At 34.8% G+C, this 26,053-nt stretch overlaps 1 protein-coding gene across 1 annotated transcript in view; it reads right to left on the reverse strand.

Annotated features, from left to right (window-relative positions):
• ABCA13 (ATP binding cassette subfamily A member 13) overlaps window positions 1-26,053 on the reverse strand; it is a 164,803-nt gene that overhangs the window by 119,768 nt on the left and 18,982 nt on the right. Inside the window, exons 9-23 of the mRNA XM_032442584.1 lie at window positions 24,340-24,516; window positions 23,046-23,245; window positions 21,514-21,721; window positions 20,862-20,999; window positions 20,438-20,614; window positions 19,864-20,054; window positions 18,660-18,799; window positions 16,963-17,083; window positions 11,304-15,658; window positions 7,732-7,850; window positions 6,323-6,495; window positions 5,324-5,400; window positions 4,944-5,065; window positions 3,222-3,416; window positions 899-1,063 (exon numbers count right to left, since the gene is read on the reverse strand). Of these exons, the coding sequence (XP_032298475.1) occupies window positions 899-1,063; window positions 3,222-3,416; window positions 4,944-5,065; window positions 5,324-5,400; window positions 6,323-6,495; window positions 7,732-7,850; window positions 11,304-15,658; window positions 16,963-17,083; window positions 18,660-18,799; window positions 19,864-20,054; window positions 20,438-20,614; window positions 20,862-20,999; window positions 21,514-21,721; window positions 23,046-23,245; window positions 24,340-24,516 (6,558 nt within the window). The remainder of the gene's footprint in view (window positions 1-898; window positions 1,064-3,221; window positions 3,417-4,943; window positions 5,066-5,323; window positions 5,401-6,322; window positions 6,496-7,731; window positions 7,851-11,303; window positions 15,659-16,962; window positions 17,084-18,659; window positions 18,800-19,863; window positions 20,055-20,437; window positions 20,615-20,861; window positions 21,000-21,513; window positions 21,722-23,045; window positions 23,246-24,339; window positions 24,517-26,053) is intronic.

Below are 26,053 nucleotides of genomic sequence, written 5' to 3' on the forward strand. Positions count from 1 at the left end.
GGTAAAGGACAATGTACAAAAATAGATATTCTTATTGACACAAACATGAACTGTCTATTGTGTTGACCATAAGCAGAATAGGAAAAAATAGTGAAATTTCTTACTTGGGGAAAAAATAATAATAATAATAATAATAATAATTGTCTGAAGTATCAAATTTAGCTAGCAATATTTGAAAGAAAAGTAGAAAGCAAATCTATACTCAGTGATGAGTAGCACAACACTCCAGGAAATACTGGTACTTTATTGCGATGTTTAACACGGCAAGATATTACAGCACATTTTTTTATGGAGCAAAATGGTATATGAAGAAAAGAAATTAATGCTTTATCAAATTATTGCTTCAGACCAATACAGTACATTTATTTCAGAAGGCAAATGATTTTTCCTGAAAAAGACATATGCTGTCTCTAATTCAGGTAAACACAACAAATTGATTAATGTTCTTATTAACATCCTTCAGTCATACAGAAGAGCAGCTCACAGGAAGATTCAGATCACAAGGGACAACAACGTTTAAGGCAATGCTTATTGTAGATGGCAGTCATTAACAAGTTTGCACTGTTCATATCTGAGGGATTTTTGTCATTTAGCACCAGATTCAACCGTAACCTTTCAGTGCAACAAATCGAGAAGGTAATGCCAGCAGGCATTCTTATGGAAATGGACTCTCCTTGAAAGGTGGAAACTTTTTTCTGTTTTATTTAATTTTTATTAAATAAAAAGAGATGAAAAAACTCACTAATACAGCATCAAAATTACCAGAGTGCTTCAAAGGACACTTTTTCTCGAAGTTCCTAACTTTCTAGTATAAAATTTCTACAATAAATCCTCCTTTTTCTACATCCCAAACATCAATATGTAAATTAAATTTGCACAGTGAAAATCATACACATACCTGCTGCAATGCAGAGATGTCAAACATACCAGAGTTTTGAATTGCTTGAAGGAACGCTGGAAGGTTTTCCATTACATGCTGGACTTTATTGAGAAGAGAGCTGATACTAGAGACCACATCCAGTAATGTGTTTAGTACATTGCCCATCTCAGATGGTATCTTATTCTTGGAGTAGAAGGAAAATAGATGACAATATGTTTCACATACAAGAAGAAATTTTAAACTTTTGATGAAACATTCAATATTATTTATTTCTAAACCTGATCATCAAATGTTCCTGCAATGCACATTCAACAAAACTCCCTAGTACTCTCAAGTTCACCTAAAGAATTCTATCTAGAAATTCTAGAACTGTCATACGACAAATTAGAAATGTAAATCCAGATAATATGCTTATAACTGTCAAGCTTTCCTACCCAACTTCCACACTAATGGTATCTGCAACATTCTGCCCCCTTAGAATCCAGTGTAAATGATATCTTGTCTTTCAACAGGTTAATGGTGTCTAGTCCAACAGGTCAATATTTTTAAAATATAATTAAATCTAGTGGCCACTTCAGTTGCTTTAGGAATCGTATTAGAAAACATACTTTACTTTCACACTGTTCCTCCCTTTCCATTTTTAGTATATACTGCCTATTACATAAAATAATTATGTGCGTTCCATTCCTTACTTGACAGAAGTTCATTTGGCCTTTTACTGTTCTCACTATGCACATTTTGGCACTGAGAGTTTGCTATCTCCCCTTTGTTTTTATAGGCCATTTTGCTCTTATGGCAATGCAAACTGATTAAGTTACCTGCTTATGCATGATAATAAAAAACAACGTAATCCCATTATATACTCCCATCTGCTTCCTCTGTCTTTATTGTATCCACCTGTCTTTGAATAAGACGCCTTCTACAATAACAATGTCTACTGCTAATATTCTTTCCAGATTTCACCTGCATTCATATATTAAAAAAAAAAATAAAAATACCATGTACTAAACCTGTATTTGATTAAAAAGTTAGAAGAACTTCCACAATAATTCAGGATGAGCTGACAATTTTTTATTCTGTGCTAGGAATTCAATATGCTTCATTCAAGTTCAGTAGAAAAGAGCATTCTTTTTTCTTCCTTTTTGCCACTCTAGGTTGGCATTCACTCCAGAAAGCAGAATTTTAGTTTTGGAAGCATTATATTCTGTTGTTTGTTGTTGTTGTCGTTGTTGTTGTTTGTTTGTGAAGCTTCTTTGTTATTTTGTTTTTTGTTTTTTTGTTTTAATAGCTTTAAATGCAGCACATAAAATAAATACTATGCTTGTCAAACAAAATTTTCTTCCTGTCTGTGCTCTGAGTATCTTACTTTCAGTGACCTGAAAGATCTGAAATAACTATCACCAATTCCAACCAATAATTTTGCTCTAACAAGTGGAAACATCTCACTGAAAACTCACATTCAATTCCAGATAATCTACAAATCTGGACACAGCACATATTTGCTGCAGACTTCTTCATCCCCTTCGCTTTAGTTTTGGCACTCTATGATTCCCATTATTTTCCAGGAGTATACAAACACTGTCTCCTATCACAATCATAAGTTTTCTAGGACTTTTCTACCCAAGTAAATAACTGTAGGGTGTTTTTCAGTTGGATTACACAGAGTGGATGCCAACAGACAAAGCTGTAATTATAATCATTCAGTTGTGTTAAATGTTGTTAAGAACCACAGAGATGTTATGAACCAAAGTTATCTGACTGAGATCACATGAAATGTGGGTGGTTTGCCCTTAGAGCTATCCTGAGAGCTGGAAAAACATATTTACATCCTTCCTGAAGAAACCACCTGAACTCCCAGAATGATTACTACAGAAAATAAAATGCATTCCAGGGTGATATAATTTCATACTAGGAAATAAGTTTGTACTGCACATAATGAGGGCTCCTGTGCTTGTTTTTCATTCCAGCAACATCAGATCAGTGTTTCACAAGCAAAAATTACCAAGTGACTAGTCATATGAACTGCAAACTCTGCAAAAGATTAATAAAGCTAAGTCTCAGACCTCTTGAGTTTTTTCTGTTGCATTCATAATCAGCTCCTCACTGATAATTTTCCTGTGGAAGAGAGATATGGAATACAGTAAGATCTACCAACCCTGTTCAACTATGTTTTCTTTATGGAGCTAAATGAGGACAAAAAAGCAGCACATGGCTAGTGCTTGATTCCACAGAAAAGGACGCTTGAAACAACAAAATACTATAGTTGTTAATTGAACTATATATCACTCAGCATGCTTTAGACCACCTTCAAAAGAAAAGCATAGGAAATGAATAATCTTACCATGTAAATTATATGACGTAAGTTCAAATTCTGTATAATCAGTACAAATGTGGTATACAAATCCAGCGCTGGTAAAGAACATAATTCTTCCACTGCCAGGGAAGTGTTGCTGTTTTCAGGTAGCTTGAGCAAGAGGCTAAGTACTTCTTCATCACATCTTTGTGTGAAGGCTACCACAAAGGCACTGTAAAAAACCTATCACAACGTATGCATGTTAAAAGTTTGTATGTAGTAAATAAAATGAGAATTTCTCAAGTAGCGTAGCAATTTGCAGTTCACAACAAAACTGAAAGAATGAACCATCCAGCTCTCTATCAGATTGGTATGTTCTCATGTATTAATGCTATAAACAGACGAAGTGTGTTCCTTATAAACATTCATTTTTATTTGTGAACAGGTCAATTATATGCTTTAATGAGAATTAATGAGAATGGCCAGTGCATTACTGAGAATGGCCAGTGCATAATATTGAGGTAGAAAGCTAAGTGCAGCAAGTATGAGCAACTTACAGGCTCACTCTTAACATCCTAGAAGAAAGCACAATAGTGCAATACAGTCACAAATCATATAGAGCTGCACAGGGCCTGTGAGTGTCAGTTTTTTTCTGAAAATGGCAACATAAACTATGCTTAAAATAGATAACAGCTTAAAAAATGATTTGTATATTATCACAGGTCTTAAGTGCTCCAGCCAAACAGGAAAAAGATTTAAGTGCATATACATATAAAAAGAATTCTGTATAAATACACAAATGTGAGATGTGTACATGTATCTTAACTCTACATAGTACTTTACCAGAAAAAAAAAAAGATTATTAGAGAAAAATCATTAGAGAATTCAGTCAATTAGCATTATTATTCCAAAAGATCAAAGGTGCACAGAATCCCATTTAACTGAATCACTTCCAGATGACTTCTCTCATTACCATTTATGGTATCAGAATAACAAGTTAACAATAAAGGCTGCCATACTGCCAGAGGAGTAGAAGAACAAATCATCTATAAGTAGTCACAAGTGTATGAACTGCCTTTTTAATAGCCACACTTTTCATGAACAAAACTTGCAATCATTTCTGCAAGTAGAACATCAGTGACATCCAGTGGCTGCTTGATTGACCTAATCAGTTTATGCCAAATCTACCTCCAACTCTTTTCTGCCACACAGGCATTATTGGGAGAGAAACCTGCAGTTAGTCAGCAGTTATCATGATTTCTACTGTATGGTCACAGGGATCATACAGTAAACACAGGGACCACAGGAAACAGCAGCAAATGTAATATACACAGGCCTTCACTCAGAGAATTTATTCTATCCACTCTTTAGAAAAAATACAGTGGAAAAGTAAAAAAGATAAACACAGATGAAGCAAAATCCAGCTGAAAAGAACAATGAGAAGCAAACCAAAGAATACAAAACAAATCAGACTACTCTGTACAAGACTCAAGTGTGGGAAGACAAAAACTAACAGGATAGCAAAGCTCAAATATAATGTCAGCACAAAGCAAAACAGTGCTGACAGTAATGAAGCAGCTCAATTTAATTAAGACTGCTGCTACTATAAATTGTTTTAATATTTCCCATCATTGTTTTCAAGTCCCAAATCTCACAGACTTCCATGTAGAATTTACAAATGAAAACAGAAGATTCCACACATAATTCATCTTTTGTTTTGATTGGCTCTGGGTTATTGTGTTAATTTAACATTTCTTTTTAATCTTTTACCTTTGTAAAAGAGATATTAGCTTCCAAGATGATACTGATAGTTTCTTCAGAAATGTTGACAGAAGAAAGAATGCCCAACCTCAACTCAGTAATATTCTGCACATAATCTTTGACTTTCATATCTGGAAGAAAATAAAAACAGAGCTATCCATCCTGCTTCATTAAGTTCCCCAGAGACTGCAGACTCTTCTCTAGATTTTTATATAAGGGGTCATAAAGGGCATTAAAGCTTCATACTGTATAAGTTATTTCTACATCAAATTTAAATGTCGCTCTCCATAAGGAACATCCCTCAACAGTTTGAAAACTACAACACCATCTTGCAAAATAAAATAAATAGAAAGTAGCGACTCAAAGTGCTGAAGAAAACCATAACTCACCATTTAAAAGATTAAAATTGCTGAGAAAAGCTACCACAGGATTTTCTGACAACTGTATCTCCCAATTTTCAATCAGCCTGTAATGATAACCATAAATTCACACTTTATCAGAATTAAATAATTGACTTCAGTATGCTTATGAAGTATCATGCACAATGAAATAGTCCTGAAGAAAAAGGTCAGACACATTACACGTGCACCTACGCTGACCACTGCATGCTGCTTTTATGTAATGCTTAGACTACCATATTTCTTCCCTAAATCAGAATGTCATGATGGGAAGATGTAGAGCACTGAAAACATCAGACAAACAATGACTTCAGGAGAAGCACAGGTCTAGTAATGTCTCACTTCCATAGTTTTTACTGAGCACAAAGTTTTAAAACCTAGAGATGCAAAGCATTCCAGTTAAAGATTAATTAACTCTAATTCTAAGCAATAAAGAGTATACTCACTTCAGAAATCATTTACTATTAAAATACTGTATATGGGTCTACAGTCTGTAAGAAAAACCCCAATGCCCACATTCCTCCATGTTATCTGAATAATTCACAGACCATTCAATCCTATTATCAAAATAATCAGACAAACTACAATAGCAACAGTTATAAGAGGAGCCACTTCTGACATTAATTTGAGATACAATTAATTTGAAATATGTAGTAACTGTTTTAGTAAGTTACTTAAAATTTATTATTTTCCCTCAAGTAATTAAGCAACTATCTGAAATTATTTCGAGCTCAGTGCTGACAGTTTACGAGCACTCATGAACCAAGAAGATTAGCTGTAAGTGCTCAGCAAAAGTATGAAGTATCCAGAATTTTGCTAAATAGGAACCTAAAGAACCTCTGCATTGTATTTGCTCAATTTTCAGTTACACAAACAAAAAAAGAGACTGATGAAAAGTACTTATCCTGTAACTGCAAAATTTTGAACATGTGCACAAAATAACATTACTAACATGAACCATTTGGGATACCAAAACATAAAGGGCTTTACTTTTGCAAGCGTCTCTGGATATTTTCCAACATTAATTGACAATCACAGCTGCCATCAGTGGTATTCTGAAAGGCTCTCAGGAAGCTCTCTACATTATTAGAAAGTTTCAGGTTTATATGTGCCATGCTCTCACAGTCTCCCTTGTTGGAAGTCATCCACATTCTTTCAATACTCTGCAAAACACAGCAATCATTTTGTTAGCAAATTCATGAGGTTGATTATTATTGCTTGACATAGGTAGTTGTGGCAATCTAATAATGCATATTTTCAAATGACAACGTTGATAAAGTACTACTAATTTCCTCACTTCATCTGAAACTGGGCAAAGATTTTCCAGAACCATGGAGTTCTCAAAGATTTGAGTTTTGGAAACAACAAAAATTTCTGTAAATTGACCGAGGGGGGTTCATCCCATAACAGAAATTTCAACATTTTTACTTGAAATTTCATTTCAACAAAATTGTTTTTATTTTAGGCTAAACATTTTCTTATTTTCCATCAGTAAACTCAAAAATTCTGGATATACAAGAGCTTTCTTGCATCATGCTTTGTGTAGATTTCACTTAGTTTTTCTCCTGAATATTCACATTTCTGATCTTGCTTTTTTATTTTTGCATAAGTTTGTCACAGAACAATGGATACTAGAGAAATATATTTGTTCAGCAAAAGCCTACTTTAAGATCTGAGTGCTGCCTCTTATGCCTGTTCACCTTAAAACGATGAATTTTCATTCATGTCAGCAAATCCTCCAGGTAGACAGAATACAAACTAGAAGAGCTATTTCACGAAGATAGGAGATAAATTCTGTACTAAAAGCATAAAGCTAGTATTTTGTACTTGTGCGTACATGCACAGATGTGCACACATCTGTGTGGGATATCCAAAGGCCTGTTTCTGGCTCTGGGTGAATCCAACTAAATGCCAGATGCTACTGCCTCCCAACCAGGATTGCAGGTAATTTCACACACTGTTAAAAGAAATAAAAACACGGACTCCATCTGGTAACCAAAATTGCCATTTTTAAATCGAACAGCTCTGTATTTAGCTTGATATTTCCAGCTGTTCCTGTAAAAGTTTTGAAGTATAAGTGTAGTCTTTTTCATGAGATTAGCAGTATCACAAAATTTAAAAGAACTAAGATGGTATGTTTGGTATTGAGTGGCAATTCAGTTATTCTTGTTACCGTAATCCAAGTTATATTTACAGCTTTTAAAGCTCATTAACATAACAAATTCCTTCTGTTTATTACTATAACATGCCTTAGAACTACACCCATACAAACATCAGCTTCATATAGCCCCATGGGGACAGATCATTTCAAAAGCAGGAGAAAAAAATCATCTGACATTAGTCAGATGAGAATAACTCATTCTTTAAACAACACCTATAGGTGTGAAAATTGTTCAGACCTGGTAATGATCTTGAACCAGAGTGATTCCTTCAATTATAGAGATGAATAAGTGATGCATTATGCCTTCTTTACACTGTGTAACAACACAGAAAAGGTTGCTAGTGACAACTGGTTCTTCTGTAAGAGAAAGAGACCAAAGTTTAATCAGTTAAATATATTTATACTTATATATATATATATAAAAATATATATATATATATCCCAGCAAATAAAAAATTATCCAAACAAAGGGGGACAGAGATAGGTGGATTTATTCAAAAAGCAAATAAACACAAAAGTCTGATGTGTTTAAGGCATTAAGAAATATTACTGACCAATTATAATTTCCATTAGAGGGCAAGAAAGGCTTGTTGGATTAAGTTCCCATTGCTGTTCACCATTACATAATAAGAAATTACACCCTTGTGTCAATATGTGGCCTTTCTCAATGTTTTCTACTTTAATGCCAACATGAAGTAAGTCAAAGGCAGAATAATACAGAACAATTTGTTGAAGTTATTTAGCTATAGCTAGCCAATCATCTGCCTCAGCAGCATTATAATCTACCCATAGCCTACTCAGAAGTAGGAGGTAAAACTTCCTTTATACACTTGCTCAATTTTTCATTTCTATTAGATGAACTCTGCTTTGAGCCAACTCTTTATCATTAAAAAAATTAAAAAAAAAAAAAAAAACCCTCCATAACTTCATTCACTTCAGTAATCTAACAGAAAAATTCCATCAATATATAATATAATATAATATAATATAATATAATATAATATAATATAATATAATATAATATAATATAATATAATATAATATAATATAATATAATNCCTTCTGTAACATATTGAACACTAAATGCTTACTCACATGTTGTCCTCTTGAAATATTATAGTGTATACAATATTTATGTATAATATAATATAATATAATATAATATAATATAATATAATATAATATAATATAATATAATATAATATAATATAATATAATATAATATAATATATATTTTTCTGTTGGATTGCTGAGTACAAAATCCAAATGCCTATACAGACTTCCACTTGTTCTGTGAGTTGGATCAAGGAAGGAAGGAAGAGGTCCTGGTGTGTCAGAGCAAGCCCAGGAAGCAGGGAAAGAGTACACAGCTAAAAATGATAGAAGAAAGAGGAGCTGCAAGACCTATTGCTTTCACTAAGATTTTGAATCATTATGTTCACTCCAGAAACTATCCCTTCTTGGGATCAAAATCTTTTCCTGTGCCATTGCTGGTTTCATTTCCCTACATTAGCATGCTTGCACTGCTCTGCATTACCTAAACTAATTCATTTTTATAAACGTTTTCTCAAAGTCTTCATAGTACAACTAGCACAGAGAGAGATCCAAACAGTCACAAGCATGGTAACCAACCTGAGAAGATTTTAAGAATATTCAAAATGGCAAACTGCAACTTATGCAATAGTAGAACACTAGCAGGTTGTAAATGTTTCTGAAGAATTTGGCATATTTTAGATGCTCTGTGGAAAGATTAATGAGAAAGTGTTATTTTCATTACGAGTGTACCATAACAAATTTCCAGTGGCTACATACAACTGCAATCATTAATGAACCACGGTAGGATTTTAGTATTAATAGTTATACAACTAGCAATTAATTCAATATTTGTCTGAACTGTTTCCGAATCAGAACATAGTGTTTCCATGGACTTAAAAAAACAGGTTTCATCAAGATAGAACATCATAAAGTATTTTAGTAATATTGTAACTGTTTTTAAGTTAGTTTTCAGGAACACATTGTTCACAGTACCTGCAGAACTGAGAGCAAAGAGCAGAATACACTACAACTCTGAAAACCAGCATTTTGGAAAAATAAAACATTTCTAGCGTTGATTTTCATTTTTCAGTGGATTGGGTTAATAGTATATTTACATTAAAATGAATCTTAAACGTCTAAACAACGTATTAGTCATGCAAGAATTTCATTACACTGATTTTCTGTCAGGCTACATGAGTAGGACCATCAGTCCCATCAGTAAGACCCCATAGAGCTGTCTGAATCAAAGTTCTCAAGAGACTGACTGAGCACCACATAAATGCAACAAATCTCATCTAGCAGTACTTCTATTAAGTAAGTTGTTAGTAAATGTTTCCCAAAAGGAGAAATCCTCTGCTGCTAGCTTAGATTATATTCAAGAAACATTACATAACTGATCAAGGGCTGAAGTTTCCTTCAGAAATTACATTTGTCAAACTGGACACCTTAATACGTACATGTTATGGTTAATACAGATGATTGTGTATAGAAATATAAAACTACATGTATCAACGAGATATATTCATATATTAGCTGAAAAACTTAATATCCATATACGAATATGTATGAATATGTATGCATGTATATATAAGTACACATACTATACTCACACCATCTAAATAACATATTGCGTGCATAAGACATCATCAAATTTAAGTTACTTTTACTCACTCTTAGTCCCAGTTTTCAAAAGAAGGATCACTCAAAACACCAACAGAAACTTTTTTGTTTTTCCCCCCTCACACCAATAACTTCCTGAATTTTCTCATCACTGAAGAAAACGAATACACGTGCTGTAATTTGTTTTTTGTTTTCAGGTGCACAAAATTAATTGCTTGAAGAGGTAGTGCAGAAACCTGAATTACTTTGTGTTTGATTTCGGAGCACTTATTCATTCAAACCCTGAAGCTTAGTCACAAGAAAATGAAGAGTTGGTCAGTTGTAAAAAGTTTTAATTAAACTGTGGTTCGGTTTTCAGAGTTGCAAAGTTTTCAAAGCAACCAGTTTCTTGAAATATTTGATTCTATAATTCCAAAGAAACCACCTTAAGCATCAATACAGATTACTAAGTATATAATGAACTTGAATCATATAACATAATTTGATACAAAATACATCTAGTGTACACAAAATAACATGAAACAATACTGTTTTACACAAAAGCACAAAAATGAAATACAACAGTGACCGTGTGCCCCGTTGGTGCAGTGGTAGGAATGCCGCATTGCAACACCTGGGCTCGGGTGTTCGAATCGCCCTGTGGCGCAAGTGGTAGAAGTGCCGCTCTGCAGCACAGAGGCTCGAATGCCGGGGGTTGGACTCGATGATCTCTAAGGTCCCTTCCAACTCCCACGAGACTATTACCTATTACCTATTAATAAAAAATTGAGCAAGCTACATAAACAGTTATTTTGTCACTGCTGGATTTTGGTACATGTTTGAAGTAGCACATAGAAACTGCTTACCTTAAATCCTTTACTAAAGCTATTTTATTCCTGATATGTTCCGTGAAATACAGAAAATTAACTTGCAACATTTCTTGCATGATCTCCAGTGTTCTGTTCTGTGACATAGTAGAAACGTTTCCGTATTGTGCACTATCAAAAAATGAATCAATGAAGTCAACTATCTGAAGCTCAGTATAGTTTGCATGCAGAGCCTCTCTTGTAACAGCAATGTCAGCAATCATGTGAAAAAGAAAGTTTTGAAAAACTGAATTAGCAGTGGAAGTAGTATTCAATATTTCTCTACTAAGATGATCAACAAACAACATACCAGTGTAATCTTCTTTAGACTTATTTTGGAATAGTTCTAGAAAGTCAATAATATCTTTAACAACCAGCAGCAGATCTGATGATTTTTCATTAGCCATAAGAAGGACTACAGGTTGCATCACTTTAGAATAGTTTTGATTATTACATTCACACAGAAAGCTGTTCATAATCTCTTGTATGTCTTCAAGCTTTCTTAACACAGCCGCTACAGATGATGTATTAAACTGCTGAATTAACACATCAAGAGACACTGAAGATGGCTGCCCAGTGGCTAACCTTAATAACTGAAACTCTTGGTCTAGCACTGCAAGTGACTGTCTCACATTAAAATTCAACAAGTCTTCTATACTTTTAACTACAGGAAACCAGATGTTCTCAATGTTCTCAGATATATTGCTGTTCCCATTTAAAGATGACAGTACCATGAGCACCGAGTAAGCTTGGTTTCCAGAGGGAGGCAGAGTCATTAAAGGCTGAAGTACAGAAAGAAAAGAATAGACAGCTTCCGTATTCAAGAATCCAGAAATTTCACTAGTCATGTTCTTGACGTAAAGAAATACAGTCTCTATAAGTGATATTCTTGAGTGCCTGTTCCAGCTTAAACCACCATAAAGATCATTCAGCTGTTCAAGAACATATTCAGACATCTCCATTTCTGCTGCTGGCATACTACTCAGAGTTTCTATGATTTGTAAAGCCACTCTTCTCTTTGGTGTGGAGAAACAGTTCACAGTTGAGTTTGTATTATTTGCCTGCAGAGGCACAGCATAGAGGTATAGCTCATCCCAAAAAGCCAGTAGTTCTTTAAGAAGTGAACTGTTTATATGATGAAGCTCAGAAAACTTCAAAAGAATAGAGTTCCATTCCTTAATGTGATGAAAAAAACAAGTGAGATTGTGAGTAATATCAGTCTGAACATCTTCCATAGTGCATAAGAAACTATCATTCAGAGTAATGAGTTTCAGTTGCTTGATGATTTGTAAGACTGCATTGTGATTCAGAGAAAAATTATTTTGCATAACGTCACAAGGTTTGGAAGTGGGATCACTCTGAGGTGTTACTGTTGTGGGAATCCAGCAGAATTCTGCAGAGAAACAAACTAAGGCTTCTGCATGTTCATCAGGCACATCTGTCAGCATCTCTAGTAACATTAGTAGACTTTCTACTTGATTAGAGATTTCTACATCTGTATACATTGGCATTTTTTCTTCTTGAGTCAATACAAAAGTATACACTTCAGCTAGTGCTTCCGTGATGTTTCCATGAGTTAGACTTTCCATAAGGCTGATGACATCAAGGAGAAGATGATACATCTCTTCAACATCAGAGAGATCCTCTTGAAAAACTTGCATGATGTGCCATAAGCCAGTCAGGTTCCAATTACATGAACCATTCTCAAATGCATTCCACCACTCTATTAACATTTCTAACTCAGAGTTCTCAATAAGCAGAGGTTTGATATTTTTAAAGAAATTGTCCAAGCTCCTCTGGGCTTGTTTGAAATGACCTATCAAGAACTCAATATCCATGTTCTTTAGATTTTGCACCAGGGTTATCACGTGCTCTAGAAACTCTCTATCATCTCTTACTGGAAAACTAGTAAGGTTAGAAGACTTGAAAATTTTGAGTGCCTTTCCTACTAGTTTGCCATTCAGAGCTGCTTTTTCCATCAGTCTCTCAAAAAACATGTTGTATTTACCCTGCAATTCATGGGGCAAGTTTAAGTTGAATTTATTGAGTTTACTAACCACAGTTTCAAAGATCTCCATCAGCAGACCAATATTTTTCTCATCAGTCTCAATATCCAAAGGAGAGGAGCTGCTTTCTTGCATTTCAAAAGTTTTATTTTTGAGAAGACATTTAATTTCTGACAAAAGTTCTATTGAGGAAAGCAGAACACCATGGAAGGGATTAAGGAATGTCCTTAAAGTGCTGTTATATCCATGGATTAAGTGATTGAAATGGGTATCATTTGATGTATACTGTGAGTGACCCATTAAATTATTCACAGCCATCTGTATTAGTCCTCCAGAATTATTTAAGAGTGTAAAAATATATTCAAGCACATTAGTGTCATTTTGTACAGTAAATTCAGGGAGAACAACTTCTAAAGTTCTTGCTATAATATTAAAATAAACATTTGCACAAATCACATCAGAACCAGTTACAGAGCACTCAGGGATCAAGAAACTGAAAATCAAATTAAGGAAATCCACAACATTTTTTAGCTTAGCATCCGTCTCAGTGTTTCCCAGAGATTTCAGTAGAAATAAAATATGTTTTGCACTTTCAAGGTAAGAAGGTGACTTGTATTTTTCACTAAGACGATGAAGGCCATGGATCCACCCATCACAATCCTCTACTCCATTTATTACACTGTAAGATTTGAGAAAGGAATGAGTATGGAATGAAAAATTCACTTGTGAATAGTCTATGTTTTTCAGAGTACTGTCAAAAATTAATTTTGTAATATTCTGGAAAACACTGGCACAGACCAAATATTTATCTAGAGGTTCAAATGTTAAGAAAGCAGCAGCATCCTTTAACTCAGCAAAAACAAATCCAAGTTCCTTTTGAGAGAGTTTGAGAATAGTAGAAAGTGAATTCCCAATGGAAAACTCACTGGAACTCCTTTCTCCCTCAGGTCCTCCTGAGATGAATGTATTAAGCCACAAATTCAAAACATCTCTATTAACAACCTTTAGTACAGATTGCTGCAATTCAGTTATCACAGCTTCAATCATTTCTATAGCATCATCTGAACTGTTACCTTTAAGTGAGCTTGCAGCATCAATTGCATTTCCAAAAACACTTTGAATTATAGAGAGGTACGTTTCAAAATCTTTCCAGTCACTTGAATTACCACCTTCAACTATCATTTTCAACAGATTCATTGCTGATGTAGCTTCAACAATAGCCATAGTTGTTTTATTACACAGTTCAATATGAGTTGTATTTAAAAAGCTATCCGAGAGGTTTCTCAGATCATTTCTTAGATAGATAAAAAAGGTTGAATTCAAATTTAAGATTTTGGATGTTTCTTCAAAAATCTCTGTCCAGGTTTGAAGCCACGTAAAAGTGCAATGCAAAGCAGAATATACACTTACCTTATCTTCCAGTTTTGTTACATTATACAAAACAATGTCCAGTGGAAGCAGGAGATTGTAAACCTCTGCTGAATCATTTACAGAAGTGATGTTTGATAGATAAAAACCAATGCACCCTTTATTTACTATGCATTCTGGGGAGATGTCAAAAAAATGTTCCAAATAACAAAAGGCAGCCTCTTCAAGGTCTTCATCTAAAAATAAGGTTTTAAGGTTGCTTAGAATATTATAGACAACTTGCAACTCTTTTTTGCCTTCCTGTACAAAAGAGTGGGCCTGAAATTCTGTGTAATTGTAAAAGATCAGTAATTTCTCACAGAATGACTTAGTGGTGAAGTTCCAGAGAAGATCAAAAGTTTCAGATAGAAAATCAGAAACCTGGTCCACGTCTTGCAAATCATTCCATGTTTGAAAGGATGAAATATCTTTTGAGGTGTTATAAAGAAACATTAACAAAGTGTTATTGCTCTCAGCATTTAAGAGCAGATCAGCATTCTGATACAAAGAGAAAAGTATCTGAAAAAGCGAGTCCACGCTACTGATGTTTAATTTTTGAATGTCATTAAAGAAATTGGGAACAATTTTGCCTAACTCTTGCACTTTATGTATAAAAGTTGCATTTGAGAGTAGTGAAAATGAGGTATTACTCACTCCATGACCAACACTGAAAGATTCATTGACATGACTGTCAGCAAATGATAATATCTCATAGAGGTTCCTTAGAAAGTTTTCACTTATGTATTTTAGATGGTTCAACGTAGGTCTATTTAAATCTTGCCAATCATTTAGGATAATTTTAAGCACTTGCATGCTTCTATTAAGACTTTTTTCATTTTCTGTAAATATAAATCTAGATAAAGTCTCCAGTACCTCTTTAACTTCCACTTGACTTATGTGAGAAAACCTAGAGTCAAGTTCATGGGACACAATTTTCACCATTTGCCAGAAAAAATCTGTCTTCTCCTTCATCCAAAATCTCAGATGAGCCTGTAAATTTTTTTGTATTTCATTATAGAGTTCAGAAACTGCAAGTGAGACATTTATGGTGGATTCCTCCCCTTTCATCCACATAATAACTTTACTCAAGGCAGCTTCCATTAGAGTTTGGAGGCTTGAAAGAGCTGAGAAATCAAACATTACAATTTCTTCTATGACTTCTGCAAGATGTAAAATGCGATCCATTTCTTTTTCACTTGAATTCCATACATTATCTTCTGTCTCCAAAAACTCCTTTATAAGTGTTAAATTCCTGAAATATTAAGCACAATTGTTTTTTCTCATTAGTCACCTAAGAGGCAAGTAAGATTTGATTAAATAAGTATATAAAAATGATTTTAGAAAATATTTGTATTTACTTAAGTCAAAGAAGAATTAATTATCATTTAAATAGCAGTCTAAAAGTAATTACTATAAGACTTGAAATAGCTTAGCTGATGATCATTTTGGTTTTCAAAAACACAGCAGAAAAACATGAGAATTTACAGGCATTCAAATAAAAACCTGAATATCAGTATCTACATTACAAAAGAGTGCATTTATCACCAATTATAATCAAGCAATTAAGCCACAAAGAGTCAAACACCTTTTGTTTTAAGTACCTCACATGTTCTGAGGAAAAGGTTAGTTTCTTCTAAACTAAGTTCTTTTAGTACTTAAAAAGCAGAAAGCCAGACACACAGCATTTAAAATGTTTGTGAAATTAAAAGGGTCCAAGACAGCTGGTTGCTCATCAAGAAGGAACACTTCTGAAAGTGAAAGAAAGGAGGGAAGAAGACCAACGTAGATGAATAGGGAGTTCTTCTTGAGGCTCTGGGAGAAAAAGAGAATCTACCTCCTGTGGAAGAAGGGACAGGCAACTCAGAAAGAGTACAGAGAAGTTGTTAAGATGTGTAGAGAGAAAATCAGAAAGGCAAAAGCCCAGCTTGAAGTCAACCTGGCTGCTGGGGTAAAAAGGAACAAGAAACTCTTTTACAAATACATCAACAGTAAGAAGAAGACTAACTGGTGGATGGTTGGACTGGATGATCTTGTCTTTTCCAGCCTTGGTGATTCTGTGATTTTGAGTCCATTTTTATAGTACAATTGCAGAGAGAGAACAGTGCATGTACTAGAAACAGTTTTTCAGATCTTGCATTTACTTACAAACATTTAGTTTGTACCCTAAATATCAAAATCATCTAAGATTTTGAAAACCCAAATCAGTTACTTGCTTCTAGAGCCCATTTTAAATTAAAATGCCTATCAAGTTCTGTTTGAATGAAAAGCACTACATGGCCTGTTTAAACAGTAGAGGCAACATTCCAAAGTATACTGAAGTCATTTTTAAACTTTCAGTTCTTCATCTTTAATTGCAGTGATGGTGGGGTTATTTTTTGTTTATTTTTCCATTTTACAGGCCAAACAAGGGATTAAAATAGAGAGCTAAATAGCTGCAAATGCTATTTGGAAGAAAAAGGCACAGCAACTATGTTCAGGAATTACAAGTGTCCAAAGAAGAGATGGAGTAATGATCCCACAGCTAAAGAAATTGTATTGACAAGTTCAATACCTTACCGTGCCCATGAAATGAATGAGGAATAATCTGGTAAATCTTGCAGAAATACTAATAAATAATGACCTAAGATAGTCTCCAAACCAAGCTTTTGTCTAGAACATAGAGATGCTTCTACTCCACCTGCAAAAAAAGAAATATTTCAATACCGAAAGACAGATCAAGAAAACTTCGTGAACAACTCTATCGTCTCACACTGAAACAAACTGAAAAACTTCTAACAAATGTAGTAGGACTTGCATTTCTCTCAGTGTGGATAATCATTAAAGTAGATGTTAAAAGAATGAAATATGCAATTTTTAGTAAAGGGTTTTGTCTTAATTCTACTCAGTTATTCAAACAAATGAAATACACAAGCAATTAATATAAGCTCAACAGAAGACATGCCTGTATCATTTGATTCATTAAAGAAGAGAAAAAAAAAAAAAAAAGAGGAAATGTAGAAGACATATTTTGAACCAAACTGCAGAAAGACTAGAGAAGAATAAATTTTGTTATGTAAAAAGCACACTTAGTGCTGCACTCAGTAAACTTTACTATTTTTTTCTCCTTGGAATTAGTAAAAAAAAAAAAAAAAAAAAAAGGAAGCAGTGCTGTGAAAATCAGTTATCAATACCTAGAAATCCAAAATACCTGGACTATAATTGATTTAAAAAAGTGTGCAATCAGTTCATGTTTGAACAGTTTATTTCACTAGTTCTTTCACAGTTCTTTGATTTTTTTTTCCATTTCATCCCTTAGCAGCCCACTTACTGATGGAAGATATTAAACACATTTCTGATTAGCTTTATAAACAAAATAGCAGAGGGAAAAAAAGGAAAATGTTTCAAAAAAAAAACATTCGTGCAGCAAGATCAAGACCTTTCATAAATCTTTATAATTGTTGTTAAAAAAAAAAAAAAAGCCATCTAAGTCCTTCAGAAGATGGAAATGTAAGTGGTGAAATAAATGTAAGCAACTTGAACATGGTGATAATACTTAAAGGAAATGAAGGGTGATGTTGAGGGAGATTTTTTATATTTTTATCTCTATGGACCAGCTGTATGGTGCCATGCTCCCTACCTAGCCCATTTGCACCAGAAAACATTGAATAGAATAATACAAAGATTTTGCTAGAAATAAATCTAAAATTGCAAAAATCTCTCCCATTCCTTTGGGGACACCAGAGAATTTTTCATAGAAAGTTTTCTTTCTGATCAAATAAGAAAAAACTAATATATCTCAAGAAAGTTAACAGCAGATGGATCAGGGCATATGAAACAATACAGGATGGGATGAAGGAAATCAAGTACAAATTCACCAACTAATTTGAAACCAGTCCAGGAATATCTTTACATAGTGGCCATCTGGACTTGATAAGTCTTCCTGACAGAATACCACTGCAAAACAATGAGACTCCAACCAGGTTCAACCAGTTTGAATTTTCTCAGCAGAAATGGATGATCCAAAAAATTTCCATCCAGCACTAAAAATTACAGATGCTTTCCCAAGTCAGGCTTAGTACATTACAAAGGTGTTTTGTTTTTTGGTTTTTTTTTTTTTGCTTACAGTTTGCTCATTTGGTGAAATTACTGAAAACAGAATCACAGTCTTAGAAGTGTTAAAATTATCAACTTCTCCCTTTCTAATACTGTCCTCTACAATAAACATAGAACAACCAGAATAAACCCTTGTGCAGTGAAAGTAAATGTTTACTTACCAAACTGATCTCCTGTGGAGCCTGCTTCCTCATCTGTGTACTGAGCTACCTCACACATCCACTGGACAAACATTGTTAAATACTTCCAGTATGGGTTTTCCTCAAAAGTAAAAAAAAATTCTTCAAGGGTAATATTAATTCTGAAGTGACACAGAGAACCAGGATAGTGTGGTTAATCGAATGATTTCTCTACAATGAAAATTAGCTTGAGAATACGTGCAGTTTCACTGCAAACATTTAGCTAAACTTAATACTATTTTATGTACATGGACAGTGCTATTGACTTCAGAAAACAGTTGAAGCAAATAGGCCAATGTTCAGGCCACACTCCTTTTCCCATTTCTTTACTGAAGCAGCACAGTTATTATGCCACTCTGAGCACGACTTTATCACTACACAGAGGTTTTTGAATGGAAAGAAATTGTAAAATGCTTTTTATGAGACATCAACAAGGTTCTCTTATTCAAAAGTAACATTTTGAAATTGAAAACAATACCAAGAAATGTTGTTTCTTGTCCTGGGTGTGCCTTAGCATTAATCAGCAAACAGAACACCCTGGATAACAATAGCAAGCAATAACAAAGCGTTTCTTGCTCTTCATTGTTATTTAAACACAAACTTCCACTCCCAGGAGCCTCTTAGCTCTATTAGTATTTTTGATGCTCACAAAAAAATTGTAAAGCTATTGGTCTTGCTGGCAATTTCAAATGTACTTAGAAACACAGGGGGCAATCAACCAGCATCCAACAGCAATAGGGACAAAATGTAATATAAAATTTCCTACAGTCTAAGAGGTTATTAACATTTGTGGATTTAATCTCCACTGCCAACTCAGTTCACGAAATTTCTGACAGATTCTTGTATGCTTAGTAAAGTAATGGTACCATTACTTTAATAGTAAATTCCTCTGTTAAGTTTTTCATACATGTCAGTAATCCAGGCAAATTGGTGAGAAGACAGATAAGTTTGTGATCTTGGACATCTTTCCACAGTAAACATAACTCCACATTAATGGCATGATGCTCGTGCTTCACATAGCTAAGCAAGAATAATAATACCGTATTCTATTTTAAAGCTATTTATTGATATAGAGATCTGTTTATCATAAACAGATGTTTAATCCTATGAGCTATTCATTTATTCATTGTAATACCTTATTCCTTTCTGGCATCAGTATCTTTATGTACATCTGAGAGATACATACAGTGAGAATAGAAGCTGTTCCTCACAAGAGCTGAAATGGACATCCTCTGCGCTCAGCAATGGATTAGATTCACAGTAATAAGCATAATTTTCAGCTAGCTCTTCTTCTATTTCTTGCCATCCCAAATAGTCATCCACTATTGAATCTGGCAGGTTCTGTTGTCCCTGAGTTACCTTCTGCAGAAGCAGGACCTTTCATGGTAAACAGAGCAATAGTGTGAAACCAGGAAAAGGCAAACTCCCCTGAGATACTGGTCTTGATTCTTGGATTTTTGCAACAGTGTTCATGAAAGCCAACATACAACACATATAGTGTGCAGGGTTTCAAATCTTTTTTTTTTCCCTGGAAAACGCAGCTATGTAATTCATATAAAACATCACAATTACCCCACAGGACCACGTATACTTCTTCCCCAGGCACATTCTAATCAGTTTAAGTAATCAGTTACACTCACTCATTAATAGAAAACACTAAGGAGCAAGCTATAGCCCTCATTAATTTATGTCACTTTGTAATCCCAATATAAATAAGACACTGCAAACAGAATTTAAACAAGATGAATTCAAATACTTACAGCTTCCCTTAGTGACTGGAGCTGGTTGCTTTGCTTGAAAGCCTCCTCCGAGTCATTGCCAGTGCACATATATATGGCTAAATTATCAGTGGAATCAGAAATCTGTGGATGCCTGAGGGCCTTCCCAAACATTGTAACCACATCAGCACAGACATAGGAAGAGCTGCTCATCAACATCTAAAATGTAGTGAATAAACTGCTATTTTAAAAATGCATTGGAGTAACAGATTTAATTAACATTCCATTTTAACTACTCATAATTCAATATAAAATTTAAAAGACCAAAAGAAGTGTGAAGTAAAGTTGGACTAAAATGCTGCAAAATGAGAAGTTAGATACTCTACTTAGCAAGTAGAACACACCCCCAAAATAACCCTGTGCAGCCTTATGGGAGCTAATATACAGACAACAAATGACAGCATACCTGTTTTAGCTCCACAAAAAGCATTTTGATGTCCAGATGCACAGATTCATTTCTTTGGGAAAAGGGAACCAGTTTCTCCAGGCTACGTAAAGCTTCTGTAAGACAGTTCCCCATCACCACATACAAAAAATATGTAACCTACAGAATGATTCAGGGGTAGGAAAGTAAACTATGCACGACATGGTTTGAAAAACACAGCAGATGGAGAGTTAAAAGTTCCAAGCTGATTGATCATCATCAAGCATCATCTTAAAGAGTGCTCCCTGCACCTGCACCCTCTTACTGGAAAAGGTTCAAGAGGCAGCAGAAAGAACAGTACTATTACACCAACAAAGCATGATCTTATCCTCTTTCACAGTTATATTGGAACAGCTCCACTGACTTCAGCAAGCTTTCATGATTTTTGTGATTTTTGGTTCCTTGCAGGTTTCTAGTTCTTAATAATGTAAAAAAAAATTGGACACTTTCCATATGTAACTACTGATTTAGCTAGCAAATTCTTTTGAAGTACAGAAAGGTTGCCTAGTTCCATGAGCATCCAAGTAAAGCTGTAATCTCACCCTTCTCAAATAAAAGACAATCCCAGAAATGTTAGAAGGTCATGTCAGGGTCTGCCAAAACCAGCAGCCCAATAGAGGCAAGGCTGCCACACACATGCAAACACATAAGCAGATCCCTGCAATAAATGCCTTTGGACACTGCAAGTAACGAGTAACCACCATGCATCTTTACCGTCAGTGAAGTTTAAGTACTGTGTTACCACATTCCTCAGAGCTCCATCTACCAGACGTAATCTCTTCACAACAGACCACTGAGGCACAGCCTGCAGCACAGCCTGCATCTTCTTCAGATATAGGATTCTGGAAACAAAAGGAGTGGAGTACAAAACTGTTGTGTGCCATAAGTAAAAAGATATAAATTGCTGGAAAATTGTTATTTATTACTGTACAGACCCTCTATCATCTGTACCTTCTTATAAAGCAGCAGTATAGCAGTTTCCTCATATAAAAACAAACTAAATTCCAAAACATCTGCTAACTATTGAGAGAGAACTGCAGTCAAATTGTTCAACAGTAGATTACAGATTTTACAGAAGCCTTGGCACACTAAGAAAGGAGCAGAACACCGAAGAACCTTTCTGATTTCCAGCAGTCACTGATCAGCATCGCAATTTCGGAATGCAACTAGTTTTAAAGAACAAGTCTACTTCTTTCAGACTAATTTCCATAAAGGATGAAAACTTTAATACAAGGAAAGATGTACATGCAATCACCTCCTTTCCTTCTTCTCACAGCAAAACATGGAAAAGTTTTCCACACCAAAAAAAAAAAAAAAAAAAAGTTAATTTTCCATCAAGTTACTGAAATTTTAAAAAAAGAAAAACTGCTTACAAATAGTTAAAGCTGGCAAAAAGAGGCACTGGCTGCTACTCCATTAGGGGCAGCTGTGTTATAAAATTCTGTGCTTAAACTTCACATTCATTTGTATGCTTAGGAAAGTTGCTTTTCTATTTTTCTACTCAGATATTTTTGTAAATGGAAAAAGGACGATGCCCACTTTGTAAGTGAATTAAAACAGAAATAAATCCACAGATCGTAGGGCTGTGAGGTCATCTACTTGTGGGGGTAGAGAAGCTCTTTATAACTTTCACATTTATCCTCCAAGATGTAGTATTACACTATAATTCTGGTCTCCACAGTAGTCTTCTGTTCAAGATCTCCTTTAAAAAACTAACACACGTACAATTCCTACAACAAAGAGTCCAATACAGTTCTGATGCACTGGTCTTGCTATGCATGAGTAGATAGATCCTGTGGAAGACCTGCATGAGAAACATTACCAAATCACAGCAATGATTTGTGGGAATGATGCTCTGTAAAACAAGGTAAAGCACTCAGCCCTTAATTCATCATGCTGCTTCTTTCTCTGAGTCCTGATAATGTACTCAGGTCTTCTACTAAACCTTTAAAGTAGGAATAATATGAATCACAGATCAAATTTCTTTTTCAAAACATGTATGCATTAAAGCAATTATCTGACTGCATATGAGGTTTTGAATTACAGAATGAGAAATAAGATCATGAAAGAGTTGGAATTCAGAAATAGACTAAATGTGATGTGAAAATAAATATTAAGTTTAATCTGAACTTTAACACAAATTGTAGAAAGGTAACTATAACTTACAGATCATGAGGTGCATTATAATCTTCAGAAAAATAAGCTTGTGATTTCTTATCCCACTGCCGGATCAGGGTACTTATTTCTGAGACAATTTTCCCAGCCTCTTTGTTTTCTAGCAGCTGAGACATTAAATCAGCCATGATTCTTTCAAGTTCTGAAAGAAGATCCTGAGAGTGGCTGCTGCTGAACCATTGCTGAAATACCTAACAGATTGAAGGCAAACCAGAACACACATTGTTAAAGAATCAAAGCATACTTAGACAACATACAGACTTTGCATGTTTTTTGTTGTGTACATGTTTGTTTCTTTGATAAAGGGGGAAGCCTCATCCTTTTGGGTGTCCCATTACACAAATGAATGGAAAAGAAACTGGCATGCCCCAATTATGTAGCCCAGAATATGGTCCATCAAAGCCTAGTGAAGCCCTTGGACTGCCCCCATACGCTATGCTGTTATCCTTCCTAAATGCCTAGTGGTTATAACAGAATTTTGCTGTAAAATACAAGCAACTCACCAAGGGAATTCCCAGAGCTGAAAGTACTTCCTTATGATAGCAAAATCACCTCACAAACAGCTATAAACCATGCCCGAAATTATTACTGGATGACTAAAATAGTCATTAGACTTGGCAAACACAGTAAGTGATGATTTTAAGTCATCATAGACCAGTATGCTTTTTATTACAGGAGAAAATGAAGGCTACATTTTTAAAGAAATTCTATTTCTACATGCTTCCTGTAGACAACATTGCAAAAATCACAAGAGGGCAGGTTAATAGACAGGTAACATGTTTTGAAATGAAAGAACAGTAGTGTTTTCCTTAAGGAGCATCTGTCACCATAGAGACCGCATGCCCTGTTTTGCCAGAGCAGAATTTGAAGATGCTGTCCTAGTGATTTACTCTTATTTGCACCTCAACACACTTCAGTCTCTGCTGCCTGAGATAGTGGAGAAGAATTAAAAAATAAATACTGTATTCCACTTTCAGTTTTGCCCAAATACAGGCTCAGGTGAGACAGTAAATTGGTTTTCCTTCTGTCAGAACTCCGCAGCAGCATATGTTGCACTATGCTCCCTATTCAATTTCAATCCTGCATTTGAGTTAATGAGAAAATCTGATTAAATTAACAGATGGTAATAGATTATACTTCCACTGTCACTGTTATTTATAAGAATTATTTCTTTCTGTTATTAGTAAAATGAAAAAAAGTTCACAGCAACAATATTTAATACCTAACTCAAATCTTTTAAGAGCCACTGTTGACAGCCTACATACCAAAATTAATAGATTAAATTCCTGAAGTCTACCTGTGCATAGATTCTGAGCTTGCTGACAGCATAGAAGAGATACAGTTTGGCTTCTTGCTGTGTAGAAATACAGCTTTCTTCATTATTCTCTTTGTTTGCTTCATCCCCTGGCACACTGGACAGGGCAGAGCACACAAACTGCTCCAGTGTCTCTCCTTCAGGAATCTGGCAGGGACACAAGAGAAGGATGAGTCTGTCAGAGAGCTACTGAGTGTTAACTCTGCTATCAATTTACTTACCTAATGAAAATGAACATCAAAGCTCATTTAATTCAGCTTAGTGTTTTTGGGTACCCCAAATGCAGACTCCTGTGCAAAATAACCACAACCCCATTATGATAACTGTGCACCAGGCAGAATAACAACACTCATCTACAAGGAATTTTCATCCTGTATCTACACCAGTGTTGCTACTTCAACACCCATTTTGTCAGAGAAATAACTTGACAATTACATAGCATACCTGCACTATAATTTTGCACTGGAATAATTATACAGGAGCAACTTCACAAATATACAAATTACTGATGTATACAGCATTCAGTATGTTGGCTCCATCTCAATGATTATATACAGCAGACAACATTTAAATTGAAGTTGGCTGATTTCAGCAGTGTGACCAAAGGGGATGACCTTTCTCCTGATAGCCTGACTTCTAAGTTCAGTGTTGAAAGACTTATTTTTCTAGATCATATAAATTTTATGAATGCTTTCTAAAATAATTTAGTACATCTTAAATCTTCCTAATAGTGTCTTTCTGAGGTGCTTCCCATCCTAACCTCTTTCAACTGTATGATGTACACGTACTGAAAGTCTTGCAGCTGCGTTGACGTCAAACCATCTTGGACATTAGATACAGAACTGAAGTCCTTGGAACAGAAGTTGTTCAAGCTTGAGTGCATTTTTTCATATATTTTGAGGGCTTTCAGTGCCCTAACACAAGCACACAATATGAAGGTATTGGCTTAATCTACAAATAGTCAATAAGTGAGTGGCCTGGGATTACACAGCCTACCATGGGTAGCAGACTGCTGTCAGATACTCAGTTGAGTTGATCACACTGGCCATCAATGATGCCATTAAAAGGCTATTCAAAGGGAGCTTTGTTTATTTTCATTTATTCATTAATATAGAATCATAGAAGCACAAGGTTAGAGAGGACCTACAAGATCATCTAGTCCATCTGTTCTCCCATACATATAATATATACATACATATAGTAATAATACATAAAATAATTCATATTTTTAATATATATAAAATAACTCATGCAGATCAGCTGTTTTTATAATGAGCTGCTCACAAAAACAACTCCAGACTACACCTGGTAAAGAGCAAATTGATTTCTGACAGTTACCAGCATGCTTTATTCAAAAGACTGGACTTCCATAGAAATGTAACAGATGTTTTAAGTGTTCTGCAGAACATCGCAGAAGACACCGTGTTGAACCAGGAGAAACAGAAAAGCCATCTATAAGATGAAATTTTTCCTTCAAAATTTGACAGATCACTGAGACACATCATCAGTCAAGTAAATTCGTACCAAGACCACACAGCTAAGAAAATGTACATCAGCAGCCCTGATGTAGACACAAGAGATGGGCATTCTCTGCTCAACAAAGGTGAAAAGTGCTGGCTGTCAAATGAATTCAGGCAACTTCAAGTCTAGGATTTATTTTAAAAGTTTAGTGAAGTAAGACACA

Source organism: Coturnix japonica, chromosome 2, assembly GCF_001577835.2.
Source record: "Coturnix japonica isolate 7356 chromosome 2, Coturnix japonica 2.1, whole genome shotgun sequence".
NCBI lineage: Eukaryota > Metazoa > Chordata > Aves > Galliformes > Phasianidae > Coturnix > Coturnix japonica.